The 20,785-nt window shown below is 42.7% G+C and overlaps 2 protein-coding genes across 7 annotated transcripts in view; both read left to right on the top strand.

Annotated features, from left to right (window-relative positions):
* The window catches only part of FRAS1 (Fraser extracellular matrix complex subunit 1), a 446,248-nt gene extending 438,766 nt beyond the window's left edge, over positions 1-7,482 (top strand). Inside the window, exons 73-74 of the mRNA XM_082389317.1 lie at positions 1,523-1,669; positions 3,531-7,482. Coding sequence (XP_082245443.1) covers positions 1,523-1,669; positions 3,531-4,124 — 741 coding nt within the window. The 3' untranslated portion in view covers positions 4,125-7,482. The remainder of the gene's footprint in view (positions 1-1,522; positions 1,670-3,530) is intronic.
* A 7,795-nt stretch (positions 7,483-15,277) lies between these two features.
* ANXA3 (annexin A3) overlaps positions 15,278-20,785 on the top strand; it is a 55,596-nt gene continuing 50,088 nt past the window's right edge. For 2 of the 6 annotated variants that reach the window (XM_082389435.1, XM_082389430.1), the window contains exons 1-2: positions 15,281-15,400; positions 18,619-18,671. In XM_082389435.1, the coding sequence (XP_082245561.1) occupies positions 18,657-18,671 (15 nt within the window). In that variant the 5' untranslated portion in view covers positions 15,281-15,400; positions 18,619-18,656. Of the gene's footprint in view, positions 15,401-15,543; positions 15,860-15,918; positions 16,062-18,618; positions 18,672-20,785 lie in introns of those variants that run through there. The other 4 variants (XM_082389433.1, XM_082389432.1, XM_082389431.1 and 1 more) reach the window with 4 other exon arrangements.

Here is a 20,785-nt window from a genome sequence, read left to right as displayed (position 1 = left end):
TAGATTTCCTCAGCCATTGGTTTTTCCTGAAGCAGATAGAACCCCACTCTTGATGGTTTTCTACAGATATTGTTGTTGTTACTTCTATCCGCTTAATGTTAGTATTGAGTTGGCCAAAAAGTTCGTTCGATCTTATGAAAAAACCCAAACGATCTTTTGGCTAACTCGATACATATTACCAAATGTGAAGGTTTGGTGGGTAACAAGACAAGCTGTTACTGATGTTCTAGGAAGAGGAAAGTCTAAGCCAGTGTTTCTCAAAGTGTGTCCCAGACACCCCTGAACATCCCCAATATTCTTTCAGGGCGTCCACAAGGTCAAAACTACTTTCATAATGATATGATGATGCTTGCCTTTTTCTTACTCAGTCCCTCATGAGTGCCGAGAGTACGAAGGTTTTATTGATATGGAGTCAGATTCCACATTGTGACTAATCTTTAGAAAAAATACCACTTGTTGAGTTTTGATTTAGTATCAAAAAAGAATATCCATAATTATCTGAAAAAGTTATTCAAACATTTCTCTGTCTTCCAACTACATAGCTTATGTGAGGCCAGATTCTTCATATACTTCAGCCAAAACAACATGTCACAACAGATTGAATACAGAAGCAATTGTGAGAATCTAGTTCTTTAACAGAGATTTGCAAAAATGTAAAACAGTGCCAGCTCTCTTTTTGGGAAGTGGGTGTGAATACAGACATTTTCACTAAAAAATATGTTACTTATGTTAACATGTAGTGAGTTTCTCATTTCTATTTTAAAATGAATTAGTAAATACATTTTTTCATTTTTTAAAAAATTGTTAATTGTAACATAATTACGGTGTTAATTTTAATACAGTAAATATTGATAGATATCAATCACATAAGATGAAAGCTTTGGGGGGGGTGTCCTTAATTTTTATGTTCTGAGACCAAATAGCTTGAGAATTGTTGGTCTAGGCTCTCTCACCCATTGGGTTTTGTTTTTTTTTAAAAATAATCTTTATGCTTTTTTTTAAAAATTTTTATTTATTTATTTATTTATTTTTGGCTGTGTTGGGTCTTCGTTTCGGTGTGAGGGCTTTCTCTAGTTGTGGCAAGCGGGGGCCACTCTTCATCGCGGTGTGCGGGCCTCTCACTATTGCGGCCTCTCTTGTTGCAGAGCACAGGCTCCAGACGCGCAGGCTCAGTAGTTGTGGCTCACGGGCCTAGTTGCTCCGCAGCATGTGGGATCCTCCCAGACCAGGCCTCGAACCCGTGTCCCCTGCATTGGCAGACAGATTCTCAACCACTGCGCCACCAGGGAAGCCCACCCATTGGGTTTTGAGATCACAGAGGCCACCCTTGTCCTCCCTTGAAGAGGGCAGTCGGTGCCCAGAGGCAGCGGTCAACTTAAGGAGAGGGCTCCTGTAGCATGTACCCTCCTGACCCGAACCGAAGGAGGAGTGGAGAGTACCCTTCTCCTCCCAGTGACTGCCACCTGCCAGTTCAGTGGTTCCGTCTTTCTAAATCTTGCGTTTCTTTTTTCTGAAATCCTAGGACCGCAGTCAGCCAGAGGTAACGGACAAGTACTTCCACGACGTGCCCTTTGAAGCCCACTTTGCTTCTGAGTTGCCTGATTTCCACGTGGTCAGTAGCATGCCAGGCGTGGACGGATTTACTCTGAAGGTGGACGCACTCTATAAGGTGAGTGTGGTGAGAAGAATAGAAGCACAGGATCAAGGTCACTTTAAAGGTTACAAAAAGGAGGATGACATCATCTCTTTGATGTCCGTTTCTTTTTATAGCATTCTTACTGGCAGGTCTTTTTTTATTGTTGTTAAGCTCAACATTCATCCAAAACTTTACTGTCTATCCAATAGACCAATAAAATTCTTTAATTTGCATATAGTCACTTGTCATGGCTCTTTGCTGCACCAGCTGATTTTCACAGGCATGTGGAAATATTTAACAAACTCATAAATACAATTCAGTAATTTAGAATGGCAAGAATTACTAGTATTTGATAAGCAAAAATACTCGAAGTCCCAGTAATAAACGTAAACTTCCAAGATCAAATTCCACTCTTCTCTGTCTCCAAATAGTAAGCCATGACCTTGGATTTCAGAACTATTATCACTCTTCAGAAGTTATTTCAAAATCATGGAGGGTTTCCATGGGGACAGATGAGAGGGAAGTAAAATACTTGATGACATAACTCAGGGGAGGATCCAAGAAGTGTTAAGATTTAGCAGATTTTTTGTCAAGTATCTGTGTATTATGCACAGAGTAGGTGTTTAGTGAATATTTGTTGAATGACTGTATTTTAGCTAAAGTTCATCAATAAATAGTAAATTGGCATAGAAAACAATAAAAGGTACTGGGAATAAATGTGATTATTAATACTATTACTCCACTGCTATCAATAAAGGCCAACACATCATAGTGATGACTTCACTAAAGAAACCCTGAAAGATAAATTCTTAGGGCTATTCCATGCACAGGTAGTGAAACTGAAAAAAAAAATGTGAATATCTGACCCAAGATCACCTTAATGTGGAAATAAAACAGAACCCCAAAATATTCGGTTCAGTTCTCTATTCACAGACACCAACCATGGCTAATGCTTTTCTTTTTTTTTTTCCTTTTCCTTTTTTTTTTTTTTTTTTACTTCATCAAAACCTTTATTTATTCTGCTACAGTTACAGTGGCATATTTACTAATCCTTAAATGCACCATGCATAGTCTTACCTCAGCATTTTTCTTAAAGGGTGCCAGTTATGGTCTGATTTATTCCATGACTTTAAAAGCAAGAGATTCTTTAGTGGATCAGTTTCCTTTCTTTGTTTTAATTGAAACACATTTGATGTACCATATTATGTTCGTTTCAGGTGGACTCCAGTGGCAAGAATTACTTGCAGTGATTTGACATTTGCATACGTTATGAAATGATCGATGTGATAAGTCTAGTAACCATCTGTCCCCATACAAAGCTGTTACAGTATTATTGGCCATATTCAGTATGCTGTGTATTACATCCCCTGGCTTATTTATTTGATAACTGGAGGTTTGTACCTCTTAAGCCCCTTCACATATCACAGTGTGCCCCACACCCTCCTCCCTCTGGCGACTACCCATTTGTTCTCTGCATCTATGAGACTGTTTCCATTTTGTTTTGTTTTTCAGATTCCACAAATAAGTGAAATCATATGGTATTAGTCTTTCTCTGTCTAATTTATTTAACTTAGCGTAATGCTTTCTAGGTCCATCCATGTTGTCACAAATGACAAGATTCTTTTTCATGGCTGCATGGTATATATATATACACACACACACCCCCCACATCTTCTTTTTCCATTCATCTATTGATGGACACTTAGGTTGTTTCCATATCTTGGCTACTGTAAGTGATGCTGCTTTGAACACTGGTGTGGCTAATGCTTTTCTTGAAGCTGTTTATCTATTGGGGCTTGTGGTGGGCAGTTGTCTTTCCATTGCCTTTCCTCAGAGGTGGTCTGTGGGCAGCAATGACATGTTCGCTTTGTCTCGCCATCTCCTCCTCCTGCAGGTGGAAGCCGGACACCAGTGGTATCTCCAGGTGATCTACATCATTGGACCTGACACCATCTCAGGTCCCAGGGTCCAGCGCTCTCTCACGGCCCCTCTGAGGCGCAACCGAAGGGACCTGGTGGACCCCAGTGGCTGGCTGACCCTTGACGAATCCCTCATCTATGACAATGAAGGGGACCAAGTCAAGAATGGCACCAATATGAAGTCGCTGAATCTGGAGATGGAAGAGCCAGCTGTAGCTGCTTCTTTATCCCAAACTGGGGCGTCTATCAGCAGCGCCCTTGCTGCCATCATGCTCCTACTTCTGGTGTTTTTGGTGGCTTGTTTCATCACCAGGAAATGCCAGAAACAGAGGAAGAAGCCGCCCACAGGGGACATTTTGGAGGAATACCCTCTGAATACCAAGGTGGATGTGCCCAAGAGGGGCCCAGACAGGGTGGAGAAGAACGTGGACAGACAGTACTGCACCGTGCGGAATGTCAACGTACTCGGCGAAACCGAGGGCGCTTATGTGTTCAAAGGTGCTAAAGTAAAAAAATTGAATCTGGAAGTCAGAGTTCACAACAATTTGCAAGACGGAACAGAAGTTTAATGGAGGAGATCCATGAGTACTTTTTTTCTAAAATCATTTCTATAAAACGGGGGAAACTACTGGTATTTTTATAATCTTGCCGATTGAAAAGGGAAAACTATAGCTTTGAGTGGTGGAGGCACACATCACATGCATCAACTCACAGCTGAGCTACCTCATTAAACAAAGAGCCACTGAGACCCCAGAGGATGGAAGTAGTTCTTTCCGTGGATCCCATTCACCGTGTCAGCAGCGACAAATTGTTCCTTGTGTAAGGCTGATCTTAGAAAGCCAGTGTCTGGTGTTAGGACAGGAGTGAGCTCCACAGCTGGTGGAGCTCAGAGGGCTGGGGGTGTACCAGGCAGGTCTCAGAGGGAGAGAGATAGGAATGCAGGGCCTTTGGTCTCCTCCCCCAACTCCAGCTCCCTGCTGCTTGAGATTTTCCTGGGCCTCTGCACAGCGGAGTTCACGTTGCTTGCTGGCGCCCAGGTTCTGCTCAGAATTCTGCTAATCGGCACCTGTGTGTCTGCTCATGTGTCCACTTGACAACCTGCCCTCCATGGCTTCTGATTGTACCTTGCATCACCAGCCCTTTTCACCTGGGAGTTCAAAGTGCTCTGGACCCGAGCATTTCTCCACAACTCAAGGGAGAAACCTCGGCCTCGCCTGTCAGGCATCAGGCACAGTGGAACCCTCCTTATGGTGGTGGCGGGGGGGGACTGAAACCTGGGGAAAGGAGGGACCTGGCAGGCGCCTCAGAGAACATCGGTGATGCCCTGCACCCTAGGCCCAGGGGGATGTCCTTGTGCCCGGCTGGTTTACACTGCAACCAGGACACATCCAGACATCCTGCCTGACAAAGGATGCCACCAGGCAAGATTGCTGCACTGTGGCCTTTTTATTCAGCATTGCTGTGGATGCTTGAAACACCTACCACAGTTCCTGCTACCCCAGGCTTTTCCCAGTCCAATAACAGACAAGCCATGTGCTTTGCTAGCTGTGGGGTTTTTATTTGGTTAGAGTTGCAGAAAAGTCAGAGATTCATTTGAATAAAGCAAATTAGGAGAATGCTCAGGCCAGAGCGAAATCAGAGTTAATGGATGCCAACTAGTAGTCATAGCAGAAAAGTACTAGTACTCACAGTAGAAAAGTACTAGTACTCACAGTAGAAAAGTACTGGTACTCACAGCAGATAAAGTACTGGTACTCACAGTAGAAAAATACTAGTACTCTCAGCAGATAAAGTACTGGTACAGCAGATAAAGTACTAGTACAGCAGATAAAGGCACCGTTCCTGGTACAGTGTTTCAGGGATTTCTCTTTTGGGGGTTCTTGTTTTGGTAGCTCAGGCACTTATTTTATCATATCAGCACATGACAAGGCCATGAACACATGGCTTTAAAATGATTTAGTGTTCAAATAGCAGCTTGATGATGTTGTATGTAGTGTGCGCACCGCTTGCTTTTGTGTTTCAGTTTTGTTTCTGCTGTATTGGCAAAAACATAAGCATGCATGTCATGTTATTTTGAACTGGAGGCACCATTCTATTGTTCAGGAGTAAAAGACACGTCCCCTTCCTAATGCACGGCATACTGTAATCACTGAGCAAATCACAGAGCATTCACATTGTGTAATATTTTTATTAGGATGACCCTAGCTCTTTGAGAACATTCTACGCTGGAAACACTTTGGTCCTAAAAGCTAGAAAGAATGAACCATGAAAGGTTTTAGGCATCTCAGCTGGAATCCAAGCTCCTTGAGAGAAGGGCGGATGTAAGCCGTGCCTTGGGTTCTCCAGCAGTGCCTTGTACACAACAAGCGCTCCAGGAATATTTGTTCAGTAAACAAATGAACGGTGTCATGGGTGAATGATAGAGGAATCAGTTTAGGGAGGGGAGGAGAGAGAGTATGGTGGCAATATCACAGGGGTAAGTAGAGGGGAAAAAAAACTTTCTCTTCTACTTGGATTTTAAAATAATCTCATTGGAGCAAAGAAGCACCACTTGACATAGGCATGAATCTGGCAGTGGGCTTGAGGAGGACTGAACAGAAAAGCTGTAATAATGTATTAGCAGGAGGTGAGACTGTGAGTCATTCTCCAGAGCAGGACATTTAGAGGAAAGTCTGACTTAGCAACTCTGAGCTGAGCACAAAGTTTGCAGGAGAAGACGAGTTGGAGTGAGCGAGCCCAGAACCTGATACTCCTGACTGCTCAGATGCTACTCGAGGCTAGCTTGGGTGTTGGGGCTGGAACTTCTGTATTGGACTCATGAACACCCAGAATTGCTGTCTCATGGCTGGAGAGCTCATCAGCTGAGCACGGAATCCTCTCCAGAACAACCTAGAAAGTTGATGCTAATTCTGCAAGGACAGGAAGCCAGTTGCTCACGGAGCAACTTTTGATCTGGCCTGTTGTTTATCACTGCTCCTAGGTCCCTGAATGCTTGCACGTTGAAGCAGCAACTTTCCACTTGCTCGAATAGTCTTCTTGCACTGCCCTTCGCTTCCTACTAAATAGGGCACGTGGGTGGGCAGAATGTAGAGAGATGGCAGAACGGAGCCAGTGCGGGAAGGAGTGGAGACTGATCTCAGAGCGCTCCTAGCAGCCTCCGTGGAATTGTTCTCGAATGACAAGAGCAGCATCGCTGACCGTGAGATAGTGCGTTATCCGCGTGAAAGGAAAGCCCTTGGGGTGTCCCCGCCTCCCTTCCTTTCTATCCCCCACTACATAAACTTTATTGAGCGCTGATCCTTCCCTAGTGGACGCACACTTGTGAAATAGAAATGGTTCCGAGATGTAAAACTGAGATTTACTTCTTTGATACAGAATTTTTCATTTCTTTTATGTTTTATACATCATACTAGGAAGCAGAGAACTTGGTGATTGATGTGCAGTTATACTTCAGTCAAAGCTCTCCTTTCGGTTTTTCTAACTTGCTCACTAAGGCCTTGTGTGTGTTTTACTAACCTTTTATACCATGTCTTTAGGTGAGACGGAGCAAAAGACCCTCAGGGCTTGCTATTTGCTATCACATGCTGGCTGTGAAGGTTAAAAGATAGAAGAGTCTGCACCTTTGCCCTTAGATTGTACCCCAGGCCTCCTGGCGGACTCACACAGATTCTTACAGGTAGATGCAGAAAGAGCGTTGGGATGTGTTTTGCACAGTTTTACAATAGTCAGTCTCGGTGTCCCACAGGTATTCATTCTTCTTGGATACTACACACCTGCTCAGACTTGAGTAAAACATCCGTGGTGCTGTCAACCTGATTTCTTGACTCTGAAATGATCTTTGTATTTCCAATACCAACTTGTGTGTTATGAATTCCTGATGTCTCCAATAGCATATGCCACTATATAAATTTGTATTCATAAATGACAGTCTGGTTGTGGTTTTTTTGCTCTGTTCATCTCATTAGATTCTTCATCTCATTAATGTAAGACAATGCCATTGAGATGGCAAAATCATTCTAAAATTTGAGACAAAGGTTTTTGGAGAAAATCCCTTTGAAGGGGTTGCATCCGAGACACTCGCTACTTGTGCTAAGATCAAGGATAAATTACCTATCCCCACATTATCATAGTTCTTCTTTTGCGATCTGTTGAAACCCCAGAACAAAGAGGAATAACTAAAATCTCCATGTGCAATACAATACAATAAGATGATTATTTACACTATATTTATAATCATCAAACCTTCTCAGGACACTTGATATAGTGTGAAAATGGCTATGTCCTTTTATACAGGCACAAAGATTTGTTAAGTGTCCTTGACTCACCCTGGAGATGACCAAAACTCCAAATAAGAATTTATTGGCTCGTGCAGGAAAAATGGCAGAGTCAGAATGAAACTGAGCCCAGGCATTCTACAAGCCTGTGCCTTTGTCCCCTCTGGGAAACCAGTGACAGTGGCCAGCGGGGCTCTGTTGGCATCTTTTGATGGCACATTTGCAAACCCAGCAAGACTTGAAAAAGCATTTTTTCATGAAATCTGGGGAAAAGATGCCACAACCAAACCTGGGATTTCCTTAGATGCTGTCATGGGCTTCGTGTAAACTTTACTTCCTCACAATTTCCTATGATTGTGCCTTGCCTAACAGCAGGCTCTAAGCCCTGGGATGCATTTCTCTCAGGCCCATGCAGAAGCTGTATCAGGAGCCAATCTATGAATTGTTAGGACTGGCTATGAAAATGCTTCCTGAGACCTGAAATTTCATGGCCATACAATGTAGGAATCTTGGGGGTAAATGGCAGAAAATGAGTTCTCATTTAGATTTTGCAATATCTCACAGAATAGGGTTTTGAAGACACATAATGAGAACAGAAGGGGGAGACTATTGAGAATATCCTACTAGATTCAACCCCATGAAATTCCTAATTTTATAAGTTAAAAATAGTCCAGTATCAGGGCTTCCCTGGTGACGCAGTGGTTGAGAGTCTGCCTGCCAATGCAGGGGACACGGGTTCGAGCCCTGGTCTGGGAAGATCCCACATGCCGCGGAGCAACTGGGCCCGTGAGCCACAATTACTGAGCCTGCGCGTCTGGAGCCTGTGCTCCGCAACAAGAGAGGCCGCGATAGTGAGAGGCCCGCGCACCACGATGAAGAGTGGCCCCCACTTGCCGCAACTAGAGAAAGCCCTCGCACAGAAACGAAGACCCAACACAGCCATAAATAAATAAATAAATAAATAAATAAACAAACCCAAAGTTTAAAAAAAATCTCACCTTACCTTGTGTGTTTAAAAAAAAAAAGTCCAGTATCAGTCGTTTCACTGCTCAACTTAATATTAAGATGCTACAGTGCGTAATAAAGATTCTATCCCCAAATGAGCCTGAGATAGCGCTAAGCAGGAGCCCTTTCAATGGCATACTGAGTAGCTAGTGGCCCAGGTAAAGTCCTAGGGACAATATCAATAACATGTCGGGCACATCTGCCAATCAAGAGCAATGACTTCTTCACCTTCTCTACCTCATTCAGTCCTGGTGAAATAGCTGTAGGTCATTGTCCTGGATAATTTTCTTTGAAAGTTCCAGATGAATCCCAGAATTTCAAGTCTTTGCACAAACTGATATTGCTTGAAAATGGTCCAAAGCTCCTATAACTGTAATTTAACGCTCGTCCCGAAAAATTCAGTCACTTGATTGATACAACAAAATAGACCCATGGTGCAACTCTCTCTAAAAAAACGAGCAGAATTTTTATCCCCATGCTCATTTTGGTTTAAGGCTACCAAGCTCCAAGACCAGCAAATTATAAAAGTTTATTAGAATCCCAGACTGGGAGAGTTTCTGTAAATTGTTAAAAAAAAAAAAAAAAAAAAAGGTTTCAAGATGCCTCCCTTAAACATTCTCACTAAAGGAATGTTTCCAAAATGAACCAATCCTCTGTACTAGTAACACACAAAAGTCGCTGTGCTGCTTATTCTGTTTGCCTTCACACCAATTCTCTGCCCTGTTTATGCTCCAGGAAACTGACTTCCCGAAATTGCTTCTCCGAGGCTTTCTTGCACCCTTGGCTTTTGGTCGAGATTGGCCAAATGGAGACATTGATGGGAAAGAAGTTAAGGTGTCTATCCCTCCCCGCTGCCTTGCTGTGGTTCTGGCACTGCCTGCATCCCTCCTGGGCCACAGGTCCTGTCGGGCAGCCCCCTCCCACTGTCCCTGTCCTTGAGGCTCTGACGACACCATCCCTCACTTGCCCATGCAGACCTAGAGATAGCCATGATTTCATCCTGTCTCTAGTCCTCTGGCTTCATCACCCCTGTGGATTCCTTTGACTTAACCCTGCCCATGCTTCCGTAGACTCCCTTTTTTAAACTATTTATTCAAACCCTTTTACTTTGCTATTTCTCTTCTGCCAGAACTATTATAGAGTCCTTAAATTCATTGTCATTTGATTATAACTTTCTAACATAAATCAGAAATAATTAATCACTTGAACTCAAATCCTGTCTTAATTTTAAATTTGCCCATAATTATAATCAGTGGCACGCTGATAAATATTTCACGCCCAGCTTTTGGCGTCAGGGAAGGCCTGATTGGAAGCATTTGCTGGCTTTTGTGTTGTATATGCCCTCACCATGGCAGAATTTAACCTAATTTCACCGAACATGGAGATGGGAAGAGATACACAGGAACACAAGTTTATATGGCATTTCTACCACACAGATAAAGTAAACATAAATAACCTCAAGATCATCAATATCAGTAAAATGTCAAGGAATTAGAAAGTTTGAGTACCTTTGCTTTTAACATAATTTATTCAATTGTGTTTATTTAATATAATTTTTAATAATGGCTCTGTTTACTTGCAAAACTCCTGAAAATTTAGCAATCGGCTATCTCAGGCTGGGCCGGCTCAGCTCACAACTGTGAGAGAAAACATAATATCCACAACTGCTTGGTCAATTTAACCTGCTTTTGTTAGTTTTTCCCTCACATTTTACCATACATTTAAAATATACCTCAATAACTTGGCTCTAAAATCTTATATTTGACTCTCAAATTGTTCCTTTTAGCAGAAAGAAAAGGTAATATAGGAAAATTAGCTTCTTATAAAACTACAGAGTGGTTCAATGTATTCAGAGTGGTGAAAGTTTCATCAAACAATTTTTTCTGGGTTTTTTTTTTTTTTCTGGATGACTATAAACCTGGCTTCTGGGATCCTAACATTTATCATTATTATCATTTTATCACCTAACATTTACTTCTGAGAAAATTCATCTGTTGAGGGAAAAGTATTAATTTTATAAATACACTATAGCATGATTCTAGTCTAAATGGTGGTAACTGGGCAGTTGTTACAACTAGAAAACCTCAAATAAACACAGTGCATTTTATTTTAAAGTTGCCATCCTGAAACCAAAGACGTTAAACGCTGAACCTGGAATAATTAAAATAAATCCTACATGTAAACACCACCTGTTACTCATTTCCTTCTGGATATAAATCCAGCTTTATTACTTCCTGGTTGTGTGGGACAAAACTCGTAGAAGTTACTGAATCCCTCTGAGCCTCTCTCTGTATTTGCAAAATAGAGGTAATCACACCTAATTTAAGCTGGTCTTTAGACTTGAAATAAGACCATTTAATTATTCAATTAAAATTTGGCTCTGATAGGATGATCTAACTGCACTGCTTGGAAGGCAGCAGCAAACAACACCCAGTGTAGGTCATGCCCAGAGATGTTCCTATTCGTTTTCTCTTGCTGCTGCAACAGATTGCCACAAATTTAGTGGCTTAAAACAACACGAACATGTTATCTTACAGTTCTACAGGTCAGAAGTTCAAAATGGGTCTTACTAGGCTAAATTCAAGGTGTTGACAGGCTGCATTCCATCTCAAGGCTCCCGGGGAGAAACCATTTCCTTCCCTTTTCCAGTTTCTAGAGACCACCTATGTTCCTTAGATCATTACCCGCTCCCATCTTCGAAGCCAGCAATGACCAGTTGAGCTTTCTCATTGTACCATCTCTCTAGTTCAGATTCTGCTTGCCTCTTCCCCATTCAAAGACCCCTGTGATTACATTTGGTCCACATCATCCAGGATAATTTCTTTATGTTAAAGTCAACTGATTAGACTTATATGTGGAATCTAAAATATGACACAAATGAACTTATCTATGAAACAGAAACAGATTCACAGACACAGAGAATAGACTTGTGGTTGCCAAGGGGGAGGGGGACTGGGGAAGGGATGGATTGGGAGTTTGGGATTAGCAGATGCAAACTATTATATATAGAATGGATAAACAACAAGGTCCTATTGTACAGCACAGGGAACTATATTCAATATCCTTTAATAAACCATATGGAAAAGAATATGAAAAAAAAAAGTTCAGCTGATTAGCAAAGTTAATTCCATCTGCATCCACAATTCCCCCTTGCCGTGTAATGTAACACATTCACAGATTCCAGGGGCTGTTGGACATCTTTGGGGACCATTACTCTGCCTACAACATATACCTATCATAATATGGTGCAGAGTTTTGAACCACAGAAGCCAGAATACCCAAACCACTAGCCCCCTCCTGCTGCTGCCATAAACCAGCAGATTGTCTCTTTTGCTCAAAAATTTACTTTCAGAAATGGAAGGGACCCACTCAGCGCATGCACCCATTTAGTCTGTATGTCTTCTCTGTCTGCTGAGCTGACAGGGGTCATGAGTAATGCCAGTTTCAGTTGGTAGAGAATGTGTACATAACTATAGAGCTTTTGAACTGAAAAGAAGAATGGCTTCACCTAGATTGCTGCCTAGTCCTTTCTCCTCCCCTCATTCCTGAGGGGCCCTTGGGGTCAACCTCTTGGCATTATATGTAGATTTATAAGCAGTACACTGTAGCTGAGTGCTTTGGCGCCAAGTTGCTTGGGTTTGAATCTCAGCTACACGATTTGCTGGCTATGTAACCTTGGGCCCAGGTCTTAGTCAGGCCGTACAGTTTATGCAACTCTTAAAAATGATACAGAATAGGACCTACCGCATGTGGTTGGGCTGAAAACTAAATAAGATGATGTGTGCAAAGTATTTAGAACAGTGTAATGGGTACTGAAAAAAAATGTTAGCTAAATTGTTGATTATTTTGTAGTCCCAAACACCAAAATAATATTTGGTTTAGTGGTTGAGTTCTTTCCCCAAGGAAACTCTGATTTCCATGCCTAACACTCTCCTGGGGTCTAGAGACTCTCAATATTTCTACCTGTCCCCAGATCTGAATATTGGATGTAGTTGTCCTTGTTCCATTTGACAAAGCTTGGCCACGTCGCTAGCTCCCAACTCCTCCCCAATGCCTCTCTGTATGCCGCTAAGATGGGTTAGCTTACTGTTCAGAACTATCCCCTCACTGTCCTACCCCCAATGGGCAAAGTATACTTCCCCCTCCTTCGCCATTGGGCTCAGTCATGTTACTTGCTTTGGCCAATAGGATGTTAGCAGCAGTGACGCAAGCAAGGGCTTGAGACGTGCTTGCATAGTTGGGTGCGCCCTCTTGTACTCTGACGTCACCAGGAGAAGAACTTCCTCCAAGTAGCTGTTGCCCCTTCAGCCTGGACCCAGAATGGACCTATGAAGCAGAGCCACCTCAGCCATCCTGCAGAGCTGAGAGAATACATAAATGATTTGTTTTAAGCCCCTGTGTTTGAGGGTAGTTTGTTATATAGCATTATGGTGGCGGCAGCTAACTGATACATTTGTTCATCCTCTTAAAAGTTTTCACAATACAGCCCTGATTAAAAACTAATCATTGGGGCTTCCCTGGTGGTGCAGTGGTTAAGAATCTGCCTGCCAGTGCAGGGAACATGGGTTCGAGCCCTGGTCCGGGAAGATCCCACCTGCCGCGGAGCAACTAAGCCCATGTGCCACACTACTGAGCCTGCGCTCTAGAGCCCACGAGCCACAACTACTGAGCCTGCATGCTGCAACTACTGAAGCCCACGCGCCTAGAGTCCATGCTCGGCAAAAGAGAAGCCACCGCTATGAGAAGCCCGCGCACCGCAACAAAGAGTAGCTCCCACTTGCCGCAACTAGAGAAAGCCCGTGCAGCAACGAAGAACCAACAGATCCAAAAATAAATAAATTAATTAAAAAACAAAAAACTAATCACTGAACTAAACTAATCTGTATGCCTGTTCACATCTTCTCCTAGTAACCAATCACTCCCTATGCCATACAGTCAAAAATGTCTCCCTTTCTATCCTTATTTTATTTTCAAATGGTAATGTCATCAATTCACACACCTGTGAACAAGAAGCTGTATAAAATAATGTTCATTGCAGCATTATTCAAAGTAGCAAAATATTGAAACGATGTAATACCCATGATCAGGAGAATGAGGAACAAACCATGATATAGCCATAAAATGGAATACTATACAGCACTTAAAATGAATGATGAACAATTGCTACTAGAGTAGCTAGCATTGAACAGAAAGAGCCAGTGGCAGAATATACATCATGATACCATATATTTAAAGTTTAAAAATCTGCTAAAGAGTATCATATGTTTATGGCTATATCAATATTTTGAAACAAGTATAACAACATGCATGAGAATAATAACACTGTGTATACTGTTGGGTTATCTTTGGAGAAAGAGTGAGGGAAATGGGTCAGAAAAAGCACAAAAGGAATATCAATTGTATCAACATACCTTTTAAAATGTCTTGAAAACATTCTAAAAAAATACAGCATAATGTTTAAGATTTGATAAAGCTGGGTGGTGAGTACACAGGTATCAATATTATTATAATATTATCATTTATTCTTGGTATCTTTCAAATATTTAAAATTGACATTTTTAATAGCAGTGTTTTTAAGGAGAGACTGTGGGAGTTATTATAACCTGCTTGCTATGATCTCAATGTTTGTGTCCCCCCAAAATTAATATGTTGATATCCTAATCCCCAGAGCAATCAATGGTCCTTGGAGGTGGGGTCTTTGGGAGGTTGTTAGGCCCTGAGTGTGGAGCCTTCATTAATGGGATTAGTGCCCTTGTAAAAGAGTCTCCAGAGAGCTCTCTTGTCCCTTCCACGGTGTGAGGATACAGTGATACTTTTGTGTGTTTTTCTCCGTTAATCTGTCTTATGTCATTTTAATTCTTAGAGCAGCCAGGAGAACCTATAAGGGCAGAGGAAAATTTCTCCCTGCCTGGCAGGATAAAAAACCTGCCATTTACTCCCTCTGTGACTTTGCTCACTTTACCTAATCTCTGTGTCTCAGTTTTCTCATTTATAAAATGGGGCTAATAGTATCTACCTTATAGGTTTATGGTAAGATTTAAGTTGGTGCATATCTGTGAAGAATTCAGAACAGTGCCCGGCACAAAGGAAATACTAGATAAGTGTTACGGACTGTTATTAAGTGTTTAGAAGTTCGCCATCCCGTACCAGGCCCTGAGCTTCTTGGCAGTGGGGACTCTGATCTCTGAATCCACAACGCCTAGAACAAAACAAGCTTGCACTAAATCTGAAGAAAAGCTTAATGTAAGTGAAGGAGACGTGAAAATCGATGACATGGGTTTCACTGTGAGGATGATGCGAGACGAGGGCGGCAGAGTTTTAGAGACGCCGAGGGCGAAGGGCCGAAGGCGCGCCTGCGCGGAACTGGCGCCCGGACGGCCGCGGGGCGCGGCTTCCCTTTCCCAGCCTGCGGTGGCGATCAGGTGGACTCGGGAGGCGGTGGAGGGGCGGGAGGAAGGGGCGCGGTCCCGGTCACGGGCGGGAGCGAGCGCGGAGCAGCGGCGGCCGGGGCGCACTCCCTCGCTGGCCGCTCTTCCGCACGCCCGTTCCCGGGGCCCGCGCTCCAGGTAAGTTCAGCCTCCCCGCGCGTCGCCGGGAGCCTCGCCCGCCACCCCGGCTGCCCCGCGGCTCGGAGCCAGGGTCGCGCCTCGGCCGGTTCCCCCGCGAGCGCAGCGCGGCCCCGGGTCAGCGCTGGGCTGGCACCCACGCCGCGTACCGACCCGGCTGCGGGGTGCAGGGCCTCGGCGGGCTGAGGAAGCTGAGGCCCCGGGCAGCAAAACTGTCTGCCCTGGGAGGGTCACCCAGTTCTGCTCAGGGTGGGGCGCAAGCTGTCCCGGCGCCCTCGACCCTTGGCTTTTCGTCACAGCTAGCCGCGCAGGGATACAGTTTGCTATCTTGGCTCCCCCGACCCTCGGGTCTTGGGAACAGAAAAAAAGTGGGGAGTCGGAACGGTTCTCCCGGTCCCTGGCGTCGTAAGAGGGCTGGCTCCACGCTCTGTTCTGAGGACTTGAAGCCCACCCATCCTTGTGAGCACGTCCCTCCTCTTCACTTAGGCAATTTACTTTATTTCACTTAATTTTTTTAGGAGGTAGAAGAAAAGTGTATTTACATATTGGGCGTTGGGAGTCCGAGAAGTTTGCTTTTCCATGAAAAGACTCACCTTTTTCTTTGATTGCAAGAGTCTGATTCACTGGACATGAATCATTTCCCTGGCATTTGAGTCAGCAGGTAGGGAATATGAGTACTTGTTTGCAAGTGACCATATATAGGAAATTGTAGTTTCTGCCGGGTCAAGGAGGTTTTGAGTCGCTGGAGGCCCCTCGGGCTGCTGATAAGAAGGTTGTAACACGGCCCGGCTAAATTATTTCCAAGGATTTGTGTTCTACACAGTCAGTCAGACTCTGTCCTCTGCCAGAGCTACATTTACAACTTTCTATGAAAATTGTAACTCATAAAAACATTGCTCTGCAAAGATACCGCCATTGGATTTCATGAAGGCAGAAAACTTCAAACTGACGAGAAAGGGAATTCAAAGATGTAAAGAAAACCAGAGGCTTGTTCCCAGAGCCGCGTGGTTCTGTAGAGACATTGGTTGAAATATAGGGACCGAGGAGGAAGTAAAGGAAATGATGTAAACGCTGTAATCTCTTTCAGAAAAGGATGTTTAAGGTTCTGTTGTTAGGTCATTTAGCCTCCACTGTGGAGTAATTTTTCACTTCTTAAAACTGAAATCAGGGGCTTCCCTGGTGGCGCAGTGGTTGAGAATCTGCCTGCCAACGCAGGGGACACGGGTTCGAGCCCTGGTCTGGGAAGATCCCACATGCCGCAGAGCAACTAGGCCCGTGAGCCACAACTACTGAGCCTGCACGTCTGCAGCCTGTGCTCCGCAACAAGAGAGGCCGCGATAGTGAGAGGCCCGCGCACCGCGATGAAGAGTGGCCCCCGCTTTCCGCAACTGGAGAAAGCCCTCGCACAGAAACGAAGACCCAACACACAGCCAAAAAAATAATAAATAAATAAATTTAAAAAACAAAAAACTGAAATCAGTAGTAAATGTTTGTAATTTACAATTATACGCAAATCAACGCATATTGAGCATTAGCCTTGACAGTGTATGGGCGGGGCACTTGGGTAAGGCAGAGGCTTGGGGGTTAAATGTATCCCCTTGGACTGTGACTGCCTAGGTTCCGTAGAGGGACACGTACTCGCTGTGAGACGGAACGTTATAGTACATTCGGCCCTCCGTAGCCGCGGGTTTCAAAGTCGAACCGCAGTTGGTGGAATCAGCAGATGCAGAACCCGCGGGTAAGGAGAGCCGACTGTACTGTGCCTTTGTATATAGGGACCTTGAGCATCTGAGGATTTGGGTAAACGCGGGGCAAGATGGGGGAGGGGGCCTGGAACCGTGGATGCTGAGAGATCGACTGTACCTCTCTGCGCCCCAACTTCTTCATTTGCTAAGTGGAGATGTTCTTAATGATACCCAGCTCCCCTGGATTATTGTGAGGCTGATATCATTCATTCATTCAATAAGCATTTTTTTTTTAGTACTTTCTGTGTCTCAGTGAACAAACTTAACAAAAATCTCCAGCCTTTTGGAATTGACCTTATAATGTTTCTTAATTTTTTTTAATTTTTATTTACTTATTGGCCAAGCCGCGCAGCTTGTGGGATCTTAGTTCCCCAGCCAGGGATTGAACCCGCCCGGCAGTGAAAGTGCGGAGTCCTAACCACTGGACCGAAAGGGAATTCCCTATTGTGTTTTTTTATATTACCTGCAACATAGTAAGAACTCAAAACATTAGCTGATGTGATTACACATATTATTTCATTTAGTGCCAGCAACAGCCGTCCTCTCCCCTTTTTACAGATGAGGAAACTGAGGCTCAATGAAATTGTGTCTAGCTTTAAGGGGCAAAACCAGAACTAATGATATTTTGTATCTGCTGTATATTTAGAGGGATGTAGCCGTTAGCCCTTGTAACTAGACAGCTGACTGCCCTCCCCTACAGAAAGCCTGAGAAAATCAAGTCCCTAGAAATATTTAAATTCCAGAGACTAATAGTGTCATTTCCTATTGAACGTTGCTCTGGGGCTATCACTGAATTTTTAGAATATTTTGTTCCCAGTAAGGGTGGGAGCAACTTTATTTCTAAGCCAATCCTGGAGATTTGCCAGCATGTTTGAATAATGTCTACATATGAAAGTGTGTCTGGGTTCCCAACCACGCATCCATCAAAGTATTGCCCTTTTTCACCTGTGGTCCCTACCAAGGACTGGACCTTCCTCAAAGAGCAGGCATGTCTGTTTATAACAGGCTGTAGACTTGAAGCCTTGTAAAATGTAAATGAAGATTCACAAACACAAGGGATCAAACTGAAGCCAGCTGAAAACTGGGGGAGGGGGACAAGTTTTTGTTGTTCCCTATGATGGTAGTTAAAAGAAGTCAACAATCATTGTAGTTCTCCTGGATGTTAAATGAGTCAAAAATTGGCTTCCAGGAAACATATTTGCAAACCTCTTATGTACAGAGACTTTTTTTCTCTCTTGTTTTGAGCCCTTCACAGGTCTAGCACAGTCCCTTGTAGAAAGATAGTTGGTGTTCGGTGATGTTTGTTTAGCAAATGCAGTACTTGATGTTAGAGAAACATCCTCTTCCTGAGGTGGTCTCTCTTTGAATGTTGACTTCTGTTTTCTGGATTAGAGATAAAGGGTTAGGCTGAGATTATTGTGTTCTGAATCCCAGATTTATACTGTTCATACTTTTTTTTTTTCCTTTTAATAGGTTAGTGTGATCTCAACTCAAGAGAAAGGTGGGATATCATGGCATCTATCTGGGTAAGTAAAAATCAAGCCTTCATAGCACAGTAACTTATCTGAGTCAAATCGAAATACAGAAAATCAAAATATTAAGAAAAAATTTTATAAGTTGATAAAAGGTTTATGTGAAAAAATTAACATGCCCCAAAAGCTAGAGGATGTCTAAAAATAATAAAATATTAAAATGTATTGTAAAGGTACATAGTTAAAATAATTTGTACTGACACCAAAGCAGGGAGGTCAATAATAGAGAATAAATTATGTGATTTGGGAATTTATTATAAGAAAAAGACATTTCATATCAGAGAGGAGAAGATGGCTTATTCAATAAATGATGTTAGGAAAACTTCTCGCTGTTTGAGGGAAAAAGTAAATCTGTATTCCTTCTCCCTTCTTACATGAAACTAAATTTCAGATGGATAAAATACCGTAATGAAAAAGACAAAATATGGTTGAATTTAAAAAATAATCTTGGACTGGGGAAGGCAGTTACAACTAAGATACAAACCAAAAGCCTAAAAGAAAAATATTGATCTATTGAACTAAATACAAATTTATAATTTATGATAGCAAACAGTATATTAGTGGAGTCAGAAGACAACCCACAGGAAAAAGTATTTGCAGCACATTTGACAAGAGACTCATTTCAGTAACATAAAAATAACTTGACTACATCAATAAGAAAAATGAACTCGATGGAAAAATTTGTGAAGGACATGAATAGGATACGAAAAGAATTATAAATGTCCAACAAACATATGAAAAGGTGCTATACCTTACTGGGAAATAAAGAAATGTAAATAACACAATGAGAAATCATTTCTATCTAAGTATTGGTCAAGGTGAAAAAAAATGTAAGAAGACCAGTGTTGCAGAGGATGTGGGCAAGACGGGCACTCTCATACTCTGTTCATAGGAGAGTAAAGTTGGCACTCTTTGGGGATGGTGTTTTGGCCATATCTATCAGTGTTTAAATGCTCACCCTGTGTAACCCAGTAGTTCCACTTCTGGGTATTTATCCTATAGATACACTTGCATAAGGTTGAAGAAATAAAGGCTGATGGGCATTCATTTGTACTAATGAAAATACACAGAATAAATGGCCATCCATGGGTTATGATATTTCTCAATTTTAACTTATAGCCATTTTTATGTAATCATTTAAAAAATGAGAAAAAGTGAGTCCGCTGTCTATGTATTGACAAAAGAAAATGTCCAGAGATATATTAATCAATAAAAAAAAAAATTCCAGTTACAGAATAGTACATACAGAGTGATTCTGTTTTAGAGAAAGAAAAAAGAAAAGAAAAAAATAGACACATAAGGACTGTATTACATGAAAACTTTCTGGAAAGGTGGAACTATGAGCAGGGGCGCTTTCATTTTCAATGCATCACCTTCTGTGCTCTGATTCTTTTTTCTAAATTTTTTTTCTTTTTTTTTTTGGGCCGTTCACGCGGCCTGTGGGATCTTAGTTCCCCAACCAGGGATCGAACCCGTGCCCCCTGCATTTGGAAGCCCAGATTCTTAACCACTGGACCACCAGGGAAGTCCCTCTGATTTTTTTTAATGATGAAAATACATTATATTTTATAAGTGAGGGTCAGAGAGGCTTCAAGAATAATCCGTATGGAGACATGAGCAGGCCTTGTTATGCATGGTGTCAGTAGATGTGCTATTGTGAGGCTTTTCTTGGTCCCAGATTATTTTCTGTCACTGGCCAGTAGGCTGATCTCCCCCTTTCCAGGTCTGAAATTCCTGCTGCTATTATGGATATCTAGTAGAGTCAGATGAAAAAAAATTTCATCTCTCCAAAAAATTAGTCTCCCTCTAGCCCTTGTCCATTAGTGAATCGACATGGAATTAGTTGTTCGGGCTCTCCAGCTGACACCTTCAAAGTTATGGCACATTTCTGAAGGGCTGGGAGAGACCCAGGTGAGTGTGAGAGAGGGTGTATTTGTTTCCTACTGCTTCCATAAGCAATCACCACACATTTAGCAACTTAAAACAATACCCCTTTATTATGTCCACAAGTTCTATATGTTAGAGCCCAAAATGGGTCTCATAGCGCTAAGATCAAGGAGTTGGCAGGGCTGCATTCCATTCTGAGACTTTGGGAAGAATCCACCTCT

The sequence above is a fragment of the Balaenoptera borealis genome (genome assembly GCF_965194805.1).
Source record: "Balaenoptera borealis genome assembly, chromosome: 4".
Taxonomy (NCBI): Eukaryota; Metazoa; Chordata; class Mammalia; order Artiodactyla; family Balaenopteridae; genus Balaenoptera; species Balaenoptera borealis.
Note: the sequence above shows the minus strand (reverse complement) of the source record. Positions and strands in the feature narration are given on the sequence as shown.